At 39.1% G+C, this 12106-nt stretch overlaps 1 protein-coding gene across 1 annotated transcript in view; it reads left to right on the top strand.

Moving 5' to 3' along the window:
- PHLPP1 (PH domain and leucine rich repeat protein phosphatase 1) overlaps positions 1-12106 on the top strand; it is a 135569-nt gene that overhangs the window by 84119 nt on the left and 39344 nt on the right. Inside the window, exon 4 of the mRNA XM_074544905.1 lies at positions 6756-6922. Coding sequence (XP_074401006.1) covers positions 6756-6922 — 167 coding nt within the window. The remainder of the gene's footprint in view (positions 1-6755; positions 6923-12106) is intronic.

Genomic DNA, 12106 nt, shown 5'->3' with positions numbered 1-12106 from the left:
GCTCTCAGTGATGGGTTCTAGCAGTCTGTACTTACATCTGGGGTCGTCTCCTGACCCTGGTGCAGCTCCTGGGACTTGGACTTCCTAAACTTCATGAGCTCTTGCGGGCCCACTTTTCAAGTTTGTCCAGGTCCCTCTGGATGGCTTCTCTTCCTTCTCTTTTGTTATCTGTAAGCTTGCTGAGGGTGCCCTTGATCTCACTATGTCATTGATAAAGACATTGAAGAGCACCAGTTGCAAGACCTGTGATCCTGAGGGCCACTACCCTCCACCTGACTGACAGCCATGAACCACAGCTTTGGCTGCATCCATCCACCAATTCCTTATCTGCTAAATAGTCCACCCTTCAAGTCCATGTCTTCATGGTTTGGAGATAAGTATGTTGTGTGGGACTGTGCTGAAGGCCTTAGAGAGGTCCAGGTGGATGACATTGGTTGATCTTCCCTTGCTGACTACTGCAGTCACTCTGTCAGGCATTATTTGCACGTAGTGTCTTGTATGCGCTTTAGCATTGCCTCCATGAGGATCTGCTGCATGATTTTCCCATGCTGAAATGAAAAAATGCTGAAAGAAAGTCCTTGCTGGAGGGCTGCTCATTGCAAAGTCTGTGTGCTTGGCAGTACAGCAGCTTGTCTTTGTAAATAAATAAATCTAACAGGAATACTAAGAAGAAAAAGGGGGTTTTCTTAATTTTTATTAGACTGTCACCTCTTTGGCAGTATTTACAAATTAATTATTTTCAGTCAAGCTGTTCTAAGGATGTTAATATTCCTTGCTCCACCAAATGGAGATTCACATGTCTGAATTAGAGGTAGCTTAATGCAACAGCTAATTACTGTCACTTAACTCTAAGTTACGCCTTAAGCCTTGTCCTTGCAGGGGTCTTAGTGTGAGCATCCCAGTGTGACTACCACCAAGGTACAGAGTTGCTTCCATTCCCTGGGTAATATGGATACCAGTATATTATCTCTAAAAGAAGACTACTTCTCCTCCAGGAGGAACAAAAGTACTCATATTCTAGTAATGACTTCAGATATTACCCAGAATTTCCAAATAACAGGTGATGAATGTCACCTTTTTTGTCAAATTCTTGCTCTCAAAATCTTTATGCTAAACTTGGGACACTGGCTTTCACATCTGTGATTTTTTTTCTGGTCTCCTGTCATGAAAAGTAAGGGAGCCAAACTTCTGGTTAATCCCCTTCACATTTCCCCCTCCCCACACATATTTGCTAATGCTGTTTTCAGTTGTTAGAGGTTTGTACAAGGGCCAAAAGTAGAAGTGACCTGTCTATTTATAAAACTTTGTACAGAGATAAGGAGAGCAGAGAAGTGACAAGTTTAAATTATTTTTGTTCCCCCGAGTCTTGCTGGCATGAGGTGTTTGTACTGGAGGCTTTTGGCTGCTTCACCTGCACAGGAGAGCTGGGGCAAGAATGCCCTGTGAGTGCTGCCACACTGGCATGTACATCTGCCCTGCTCTTAGTAGGGACTTACTGCTCTGACCTGTGGTGGTGCCTGTTGGGTTTGTAGATCTGAGTGACAGCTTTCAAAAAAAACCTTTGCTGGGTTTTTTATTTTCTGTGGGAGGCCCTTAGCTTGAGTTGGCATGTATCTAATTTAACACTTGAAAGAAAACAAAAAGGAGATGCCAGAAAAGCCAGTACCCTTTTACCCTTGGGCTGCACCCATTTTAACAGTTGTTATTTAAAAATGAAAATACATGGCTGTAAAGCAAAAGTTTTTTTTCCCTCCTCCCCTTCATTAAGTTTTCTGGCATTAGGTTGTTTACCAGGCTAAGGAGTTCCTCAGCTCTTGGCTGTGGCTGAGGGCACCAATGTGCTTCCTGGCTGTGGGCTTCAGCTCCATGGAGGGAGCCTCTCTGCTGAGCAGGGCTTTGATGTTTGAATAGAAAGGAGGATTAGTATTTGAAGCAAGGTTAGTTGTGAGGTGAGGAGAACCTGTTTACTCAAAGTTAGTTTAGGTATTTCAAGACAATGTATCACTGTTTAGTTAAGGCTTATGCCAGCCTCGGTGGGATGTGATGATTATCAAACTGTTTAAAAACAAATCCTAAAGGAGAAAAATTGAACTGCCTTTGTATTGCATGTCTACAGCAGGTATAATTTAACACTGTCAACTCAGTTCAAACAGACTGGGAATTTGGCTGCCTCTAAAGTGTGGGCTGTTTTGCTATTTTGTCTTCTGTTGAAGTCCTAAGCAGTAATTTCTTATCTGAATAGAACTATAGGTAATGGGATGAGGGTAAACAGGAAAAAGACATAATTACATTGGTCTAAATTCACACCACAGGTCACACCAAAAGATGTCCTTGTGTAAACAAGACTTGTGTTTGTCCATACAGCTGGGTTCAGCTGTGCCCATTGCTGACATCCATTGTCAGCAACAGATAATTTCTGTAGTATAGCCAAGGCTTTAAAACAAAGACCATAATCAGTCTTGTTGCATAGCTCAGTGACAGAGGTGTCATTATGCTGATGGACAAAGCAAAGTGGTTTTTCAGCCCTGTGTAGTAAAAAGCAACAAGAATATGGGTTGATGCAAGTGTTTTTCTGTATTTTTGTTGCCAGCAGCTTTACAGTGAACCCATACTGTATTTTCATAGGTCTTGGAATACTGTTTCCTTTATAAAAATAATAAGTAAAGAAAAAAATAAAATCAGAACACTTTGGCAAATTTCTATTTGAAATGTTGCATGGAATTTAGGCATCAGAGGTACTGCTTGCTTTTTGGAATAGTTGTTTTTATTTGTATTGTGGCACAAGTAACACGTGTAAAAGTGAGTTTTCATATTAGGGAGACTCCTGTTTCTTTGGCATGTGTGCAACTCTCAGGTGGGGAGGAGCAGAAGACATACTGCCCAAGGGAGGGAGAGCACTCTGCAACAGCATTATTTCTGGTGGTATTTCTACAACAAATCTGCATTTTGGTGCTGCTGGGAAAATGGAAAGCGCAGTTATGGGTTTCTGGTGTTTGCAGTGGGTAGACCAATGGCTTTTTGTAGTACATGTGCTATGTTGTGTATCACTTCTTCAAAACTACAGTTAGTTTGCTGTATTTATCTGAAGACTGAAAAAAGATAGAACAGTGTGGACCTAGGATGCATAACTGAGGTTGCAGCAGGAGCTGGAAAAAAAAAAATCTTCCCTTAGACTTTGTGGTTTGATGTACAAAGTTCAGTGTGGCCTTATCCCATTACTACTTTTCTGGTATTAGAGTGGGGGACATTGCAACACAATGACAGACTGTGAAGTATTTAAAAATCATATCCAGGGAATGGAGAAAGCAGCATATTTCATAGTTTTTATTCATATTTTTTGATGATTAAATATCCCTGCTGAAAAACAGACTTCAAAGAAGTGTGAGGTCTTGCTTTGTGTTTGAGCTGCAAGGGTGTCAAATGCTGCATGTCTTGCAGAGACAGGCCTTGACTCTGCAGCTCCTTGCTGTAGCTCCTGTCATTGAGAGCTGGTGATGTACCATCTTCTGAGAAGGTCATTGCCCCAGCCATTTCCTCAGTGCTCTTGGGGCTGGAAATGCAGCAGTGGTTTCGTGTGACACAAGTTGAGGGGTCTGTGCAGTTTGGGATATGATGAGAAGACATTTGAGGGGGATTGGTTTGGGCCATGGCAGCTTCTGCGTGTGGAGTTTTGAATTGTGCTGCTTATGGTTTTATTTTTTTATATGTACATATAGCATATCCAACAGCTATACTTTAGAGTTTTCTACAAGAAAACACCAAACAAACCATAGCAGGCACTTAATGCAAGTTCCCTGTGTATCCAAAAAGCCTTTCCTTCTTGCAGTGCTATCACAACAACTCTCTTCACAATTTTTGTAGGAGCATGGATGTGTTGAACACAACCCAGATAACTTGATGGGATATTTATTTACTGTGGAATTTTTTTGTTTTGTTTTCTTCCAGTGGAAGCATGACTTTCTGCAGATAATGTCTTTTTTTCCAGATGCGTTTTATTCTTTTGAGTGTGAAGGATATCCTACTCAGCATTTTCCCACCTTTTATCAGCTTATCTCTGCAGTGATTCTCCAGAGTGAGTCAGGGAAACACAGTGCTTTATTAAAGAACTGCATCATCTTTTAGGAAAAAAAAAGTATTTGCTTTTAATAAACAATAGCAAACTCAAGCATGTGCAGTCTTGCTATTTTCAAGTCAATTGTAGACAATTGCAAGATTGATTGATTTCAGAATAACATGATTTCAGAATTTTGATATTCAACTTCAAAATAACTGATGAAAATTTCTGGTCAGAGAAAAAAAGTATTACAATTATATTCTCCTTTGTTACGCTTCTTTTTTTTTCACCTTGTTGTTCTATTCTGTAGGAATTGTTATAGCACAGTTTTGAGCAATCGAAAGAGAACTTTTATCCCTGCCTGTGAGAATAACTATGTATGTTTATATGAGCCTTCCTTGTAATAATTTGGGAGTTGATTCTTAGAGTACTGCTTGGTAACAGAAAGACTTTGATAAAATTACAGTTGATTCCAGAACTTAGACCTTTTATAATAATGGTTTTATGTTTTACAGTTATCTCTCTGGTAGAAGCATCATTCAATATTTGTCAATTGCATGAAAATATTAATTAAATGCTTTGTATAATAAAGTGTTCCCTTTAAAAAAAAGTCAAACAAAAAATAACCAACACATACAACCTGTAAAAACAAAATTACTTTTAACTAGATTTATTTCTCAGTATTTTACAGTTTTAAGAAAGGATCTGCATCCTTTTTTTGGGCAACAGTAGAATTTGTATATTTGATTTTGTTTGGCTGCATTATCATGATTCCCACTCAGAGTTACCATTTCTGGTTCTTGAGATATTTTTAGAGTAATGAGCCTTACTAAGTGCTGCTGGATTGCTTATTGCTGTTCATATCACATTCCAAACAAGTAGTTGGAGCAACAGTGTATGCAAGTGTTACACCTGAAATCAAACATTCCTCCTTTTTAATTTAATGGGTGTCAGCAGTGTGATCAGAACTGTACAGAATTGGGCATAAACAGACTGAATACCCAGCATTCGGAGATGACTGCTCAGTATAGCCTGTGAATAATTCTTGTCTCATACTACAAGGGGCAGAAAAATACTAGCTACAGTAACAAAAGGACTGAACTAATGAGTAACCAAATTTCACACATTTTAATGGATGTGGGAGGACTGGATTATTAATGGTTGTGTTGGAGAAAAACACTGCAGTGTCTGTTCCCCTTGAAGCTTGTGGCTCTGTTATGTGTGTTTATAACAGCAGCCACTTATCCTAAGGCCTGTGCACCTTGCATTCGAGAGGAAAAAAAAATCAGTGGCAAGCTACCTCTTCAACACGTGATGCCTTTAGTTTCAGAGCGCCTTGTAGCAGGGGCTCTATCTCAGCCCAGAAGGTTGAGTGGTATGGCCTTCATTAGACTTGAGAAGCTCTTATGTCACTGGGCATTGATGAGGAGTTGTTGGGTCTTTTTCTCTTTTTGCCCCTTAGATATGGTATTTGTACCTCCTGAATCCCAGCATAAAAGGCCAGTGAAACAATAGCTGCTTTTGCTATGAGCAGCTGACAGAACACCATTACTATTTGAGCACTGCTGGTGTGGTCCCAGAAACCTAAAATGGTGGTGAAGTTGTTTGCTTCTCTTCCTTGGGTCGAGCCATGCCTGCTCCAAAAATGCCTCTCCTTCTTCTAGCATTTGGCTCCTCTTCCTTGCCCACTGTCCCCACTGCCTTGCATTACTGAGGTGGTGCTTTGCCATGTAGCATGTCTGTGATGCTACTTTGTGAAAGAACATTTTCAGTGGTGGAGGACAGAAAATATAAGCATTCTACATTGCAGGTTTGTGTTTGTTTTTGATTTTGCTGGTGATATTTTATTTATTTTTAGTAAAGTTTAGTAAATAAGTAAAACAGGAAGATGTAGTTCACCGAGGTGTATCCTAGAGATATGGAAAGGGGCAGTATTGCCATCACTTGAAGAAGTTTCTTATAGGTCTCTGTGGAATGACACTAGCTATATATATATATATATATATATATATATATATATATATATATATAGTGCTAGGTGATAGGATTTTTTTAGCCTCTGCAGATTGTGTTTGTTTTACCTTCCTCTTTCTGGAAAACAGTGTTAAGCCTCCAAATCTCTGTTTTGTTTTTGTCATATTTTTTTATCACTTTTGAACAGTCTTCTAATTCATTGAGAAGAAATGAGTGTTTGGTGCTTTGCTCTGCTGGGTTATTTTTTCTCTTCAGTAAGGTGTAAATGGGATAACTCTTCTGTCATTTAATACTCATCATCATCTTGGACATATGAAACCAAGACAGCGGTGATGACTGCTATCTTCTCACTTCTGCTTACTTGGAGGAGGCAGTGCTACCCAAAGGTCTAAACTAAAGCTCATGTAATTTTTTTTTCTGGTTGTAAAGTATTGCATAACTTCATAAAAGAAAATAGATTCATTTCACATATTAATTTGACAAACGTTTGTTCTTTTCTTCCTGTTAGTCCTCTGTGCACATGGTTTAAGCACTAAAGCCAAGGAAGCGATCATGGCATAACTTGCAGCAATTATGTAAACTGTGTTAGATCAGATGTATATGCCAACCCTGGCTTCTGCTGTGCTTAAAAAACGATTTATCATGTGCTGGTAGGAGTGAAGGAAATGTTTTGTTTTTTTTTTTTTAATTACTGTATTAATATATTGGTGTTGTACTTGACTTCCAGGTTGCATCACAACGCATCAGCTCAGTGGATCTTTCATGCTGCAGCCTGGAGCACCTGCCTGCCAACCTGTTTTATAGCCAAGACCTCACTCATCTCAATTTAAAGCAGAACTTCCTGAGGCTAAACCCCAGCCCATCCACAAGTAGAGCGCTTAGTGAATTACAAAGGTAAAGTAATATGGTTCTAGCACTCTTCCTCTGTCCTTGGAGACATGATCATGCAAAAATTACTACCTCTTCTTGTGAAACATTGGCCTGACTGTAATGCTTCAGGAATTGGTTAACTTTGTGTGTTAGAAACAGACTGCCTTTCATAAGAAACCTCATGTTTTTCTTGTAAATAGAAGGATATATTCAGCTCAAAATGCAATTTTCATAATGTATTTTTATGTACCTACTGAGGCCAGACTGTAGTTCTTCAGCCTTTGACTCGTGTGAGTGAGTATGAGTTGGTGAGCTGCCCATCAAAGGCAGCCATTCTATGTAGGAGCAGTACTGCATGTGACCAAGGAAAGAAGTTTTCTGTTAGCCCCCCCAAGCAAAGGAAGCCCTGATTTCATAAATTCAGTCTGGTTCCTGTCTTCCTTCTACTCTGCTCAGTCCTATTTTTCTTTCTTAGTATCTGTGACCTTCCAGTTCTTTCCACTGCAGCTCATCCAAGAGTGTAACAAATGGGTAGACAGCAGCAGGATTGGTGCTCTGAATGGTTTAATGTATGTGTTCTGTGGAATCAGCAGCCTTTCTGTGTTCACAAAGATGAATGTTCCCATACTGAATATAAAGCTGTGATTTTAATTTCAGTGGTAAGTGAATTGCAAAGTACCTCAGGATTGTATTTGTGGATGGTCCTGTTCAAACAAAATGTTTTAAACCACATTTCTAAATCTCTTCCTCTTTGAAAAACAACTGAAAAGTACAAGATGGATTATGCAGGCTGTTGTATTTTTATATCATTCCAATTTCATTTTGGAAAAACAAAAAATCTGGCATAATGAAAGATGAATGAACCCAGCAAGTCTGCTTCACAAACAAAGCAGGCAGCTATTCCAAGACCTTATGAGCACAGTCTGGAGAGAAATTCTGACTGGACTGTGAATGTCAGCATAGGTGTCCAGATAACAAGTGGGATTTTAGCATAAGCTAGCGATGAACATGGACAAATAATCAGTGTCTCTTATTTTAACGACTTCTTACAATTTTTTTCCTTTTTAAGTATCAGAAAGTGTAATTGACTATGCTTTGTCCATGTACCTACAGTGAATTTCTGTTTGCAATAGGTTCGGATTTGTCCGTGTACCTACAACTAATTCTGTTTGGGATTAGAAAGCATTGATAATTAATGTAATAGGCAATGGTCATTCTCTGTTTAATGTTCTTTTGATATTGCAGTTGTAGGAACAGCTGATGAGTCTTGCTGGTGGTTAACAAACCATTAAATTTTTTCTTACTAACATGAGGCTGAACATAAAAGAGTGAAAGAGTTCAGATGACAATATATACTTCTGTTTTCTGAGATGAGGAGAATCTGGAGAAGTGGTATATACCTGAGGTGGTGCGAAACTGATTGTCTCTCATTCTTCTGTGAGCTGGCCCTATTCAGTAAGCAAGTAATATTCTGCTCTGCTTCTATTGCTTTGAGCTTGTCAAAAAGGCACAAGGCAGATCTGGGAACTTCTGGAGAAAATAAATTAGGTTACAGAGCACTGTTTTGGTGTATCTGAGTTGGTGCATCAGAAACTCCTGCCCTTGATGTTTCCCTTTGATGTTTCCCTTTGTCTGCTTGATGTCCTCCAGCCTTACCTTCACCCAGGACTGGTGGGATCACCCAGACAGTGAGTGGCTGGAGGAAGCTGTTGCCACTGTTTCCATTGCTGTGCCAGTGGGAAGGGCTCTGTGAAGTAGCGGCAGTTCTCACTGAGGGTTCGGAAAAGCCATGCTCTGCTGGTTGCCTTTTGCCTCCATACTGCAGCAAAAGCATGAGCCTGACCCTGGAGTGTGCTCCCAAACCATTCTCCTTCCTGCCCTAAGAAACACAGAACTGACTTCTCCTTTGGGTGGGAAAACTCGAGTTGTACTTGTGTTCCCCAGAAGCTTTGAGCCAGCTTGACCGCTAGCAAGTCTGCTTTTCTCTAGTGAGTAAACACACAAATATCTGGAAAGAAGAGAGCACCACACATTTTGAAATCATTAGTGAAACCCAGTATCAAAACAGGTGTAAAGTGAAGCTCGTTGTTCCTGTGAACACACATCTGATTGATCTATTTTTTCTTTTTAAAGTAATTCCATAAAACCATTTTCAGATTTATAGGGGTTGCACAAGGTAAAACTTCACTGAATAAACCAAAGTCTTTTTCTGTTCACCGTGTTCTTTCAAATCACAGGAAAACAAGTTCAAAATCTCTGCTGTTCTGATTTGGTGCTGTTGGCTTTTCTACAAAATTCTCAATTGCTAAATTGGAGCTGCACATGAGGTGCAGCACCACTCAATCAAGCCTACAAGTATTTAAGGCTCCAAAATAGCCATGTGCTTGGATGTTTTGAACAAAACACATTGGCATTTACATACCTACCCTTCCCAGTACAATTTTAAAGTAAAACTTGGTTAGCAAGGCAGTCTAAGAAAATTACTCTTACTATAAGCAGTTCTTGGTGCTGCAGTTCCTCTTAATAAATCACTTTGGGTGGTAATTTAATGAATGCGGGATTTCAGAACAAATGTGTCAAAGACACAATAAAATACCAACTTTTCAGCCACCCACTGAATTGACTTGCAAGCACCTGGGTCATAGTAATGATGTGCTGACTAGTGCACTGTCATGGCAGGTACAGTCAGGAATGTATTAGGAAAAAAGGAATTCCTATTTTTGTCTGCACAGTTGCTTCTTTCAGTTATTAAAATAATACCATTTGTTGCATTTATGAATAAAATGTTTAGTCCTGATTAGTACCTGACATCTGAAGGTGTAGAAAGATGTAGATATAAGTTTTCCCAGTAACTGCACTTCTACTTGCTTTACTGTCCACTCAACCCCCTTTTGTTGCTGTAGGTGCTCTGCAGCTGTGAACTTCCATAACTGAACACTCTGAATATTGAAAGGTGAATGCAGCAACCTCTATTGTTTTTCCTACTTATCAGGGAATACATATTTCATGCTATATGTACAAGTAAGCCATCTGAAAATTCATCTGTACTGAAAAAAGTAACAAGTGATGCTACTTGTTCTCCCTCACAGAATTTTTTCTAAAACTAAAGGAAAGGCTGCTTCTCTTTTGGAGAAGAGAGGAGATTCCCTGGTTGAAATGCTAAGAAGAGTACAGGCTTGCTAATTTTGCAGAGTACTGCTCTGAGATGAGGCACAAGAATAGACCATAGTCTTTATTTGGTGTTGCTCTACTTCACTGGACTGAGAACACTTCATCTTTATAAGTAATTGTTTCAGTTGGTGTTGTTGGAAAAAGTGGTTGGCATCAAGAATATTATTTTCTTGCTTATATTGAAAAATAAGTTATCAGTATGTGGATTTTAAAGATATGACTGTTGCAGATTTAAAAGAAAATTAAGAAAAAGAAAAGGGAGATGTAGTAAGACACTACAAATTGCTTTAAAAATAGATAAAACACAAAAGTTGCTTTAAAAACAAATAAAATTATGCTTGCCAGTTTTATCGAAATAATTAATTATTATTCTGATTGTGGTTGTTAATTGTTAACAGTGATGATATAGATTTTTTATCTTAAGATGAGTTGGTGTCATTTTTCTCCCAGACCCCTTATAGAAATCACTGCCATCTGTGGCATCTCTGGTGAAACTCTTTGGGACTAGTGACAGAAATTTGAAGATGGATCTCTAGGTTATGAGAAGACTAGAGCACTCTGAATTACTGATGCAAGTGTTTCTGAAATCCCTTGCAACTTCCAATTTTTATCTGAAAACCCAGGATTTCAGGGAACTCAAACTAAACTGTCCTTACAAATTCATTGTGCAATAAGGAGGTAAATTAAAATGCAATCTTTGTTCAGAGAACACTTGGAAGCAAGGGGGAACCAGTATTGCAGACCTGTCTGGTATGAACCCAGCAGGCAAGGTTGCCTGAAGTCAGTGTGAGATGCAGCTGGATCTTAGCTTGTGCCTAGAGGAGCAGGGAGGAAGGTCTCCAGCCTGCCACTTGGTTGGCCTCAAAGTGCCTTGAGGTACTCCTTGTGGTTATTGCTATCAGGGTATGAAACTGAGGTTACTGGAGAAAGTCAGATGGTTTAATCAATGTCAACTATAAAACTACCCCTTTGTCAGCCTCACAGGGGCACTGGAAAAGATTTGAGCTTTCTCCTTTCCCCCCCCCCCCTTCATTTTGGGGGGTGTATGTTTGGGTTTTGAGGTGTTTGGTTTTTTCCCTTTGTTTTCTTGTTGTTGTTTATGGGGTTTGGGTGGTTTTCTTTTTGAGTTTTTTTTTGTCTGCTTGTTTTTTGTTTTGTTTTTGCAGGTGGGTTGTTGATTTTTTTTTTTGGGGGGGGGGGTTGTGGTTTGGGTTTGGGGTGGGTTTTTTTTGATACAAATGAATCCTAGTATGTGGAGCATGCTAACTTTGCTTGTTCCATGGTGTGTCAAGATGTGGGGAGCTTCTCACAACTTTGTTGGTCTTGGACAGGAGGAAACCTTACTTTTATATAGTTTCTTCTCTTTCACTTAAAGTCAAACACTGAAGTGCAGCTATCTAAGCAGCAGGGCGAGAAGAAAGGCTGGTGTGGTATTGACAACCAGAGGTCTCCGAGTAACAAACCCCATCCAGTGCTTGCTGTATTTTAATGCTACACTTATTTTCTCACCTATGTAGCTTTGGAATTTTTTAAAAAAAATATTTATTATGGTAAAAGTGACACTTGTACTTTGTTGTTTATGTAACTTCACTACTTTTGTTTTATCCAACTTGTAAAGACATTGAACAAAGAGTTTCCTTTTGTTACTGCATCCTTCCAAGCCTTCATGACTACTGTGTTCTCCTTAACTCCTGTGTATCTTTGTGATCTCAAGAAAGTGCCCTCGTGAACACCCAGCAAAAATCAGTGATATTTAATTAAAGAAAAATTAAATCATAAAATTAAGTCGCTGCCAATGACTAAGTGGGGACAATTGCAAAATTGGCTTTATGCCTGAAACACATTGAATTTTTTTATTTTTATTTTTTATATTGGAACAGTGAACTTAATAGTGGTATGAGAAAAATAAATTGCAATAAGATATACATGCTTTTAAAATAGTGTAGTCTAAAAGTCGAATTTGCATTTGGATTAGTTGGATTCACTTTAGTGAACTGTAAGGCTAAGTACAGCAGTCTCTCTTCCAAGTAATGTTTC

Source organism: Zonotrichia albicollis, chromosome 1 (genome assembly GCF_047830755.1).
Source record: "Zonotrichia albicollis isolate bZonAlb1 chromosome 1, bZonAlb1.hap1, whole genome shotgun sequence".
Lineage (NCBI taxonomy): Eukaryota > Metazoa > Chordata > Aves > Passeriformes > Passerellidae > Zonotrichia > Zonotrichia albicollis.
Note: the sequence above shows the minus strand (reverse complement) of the source record. Positions and strands in the feature narration are given on the sequence as shown.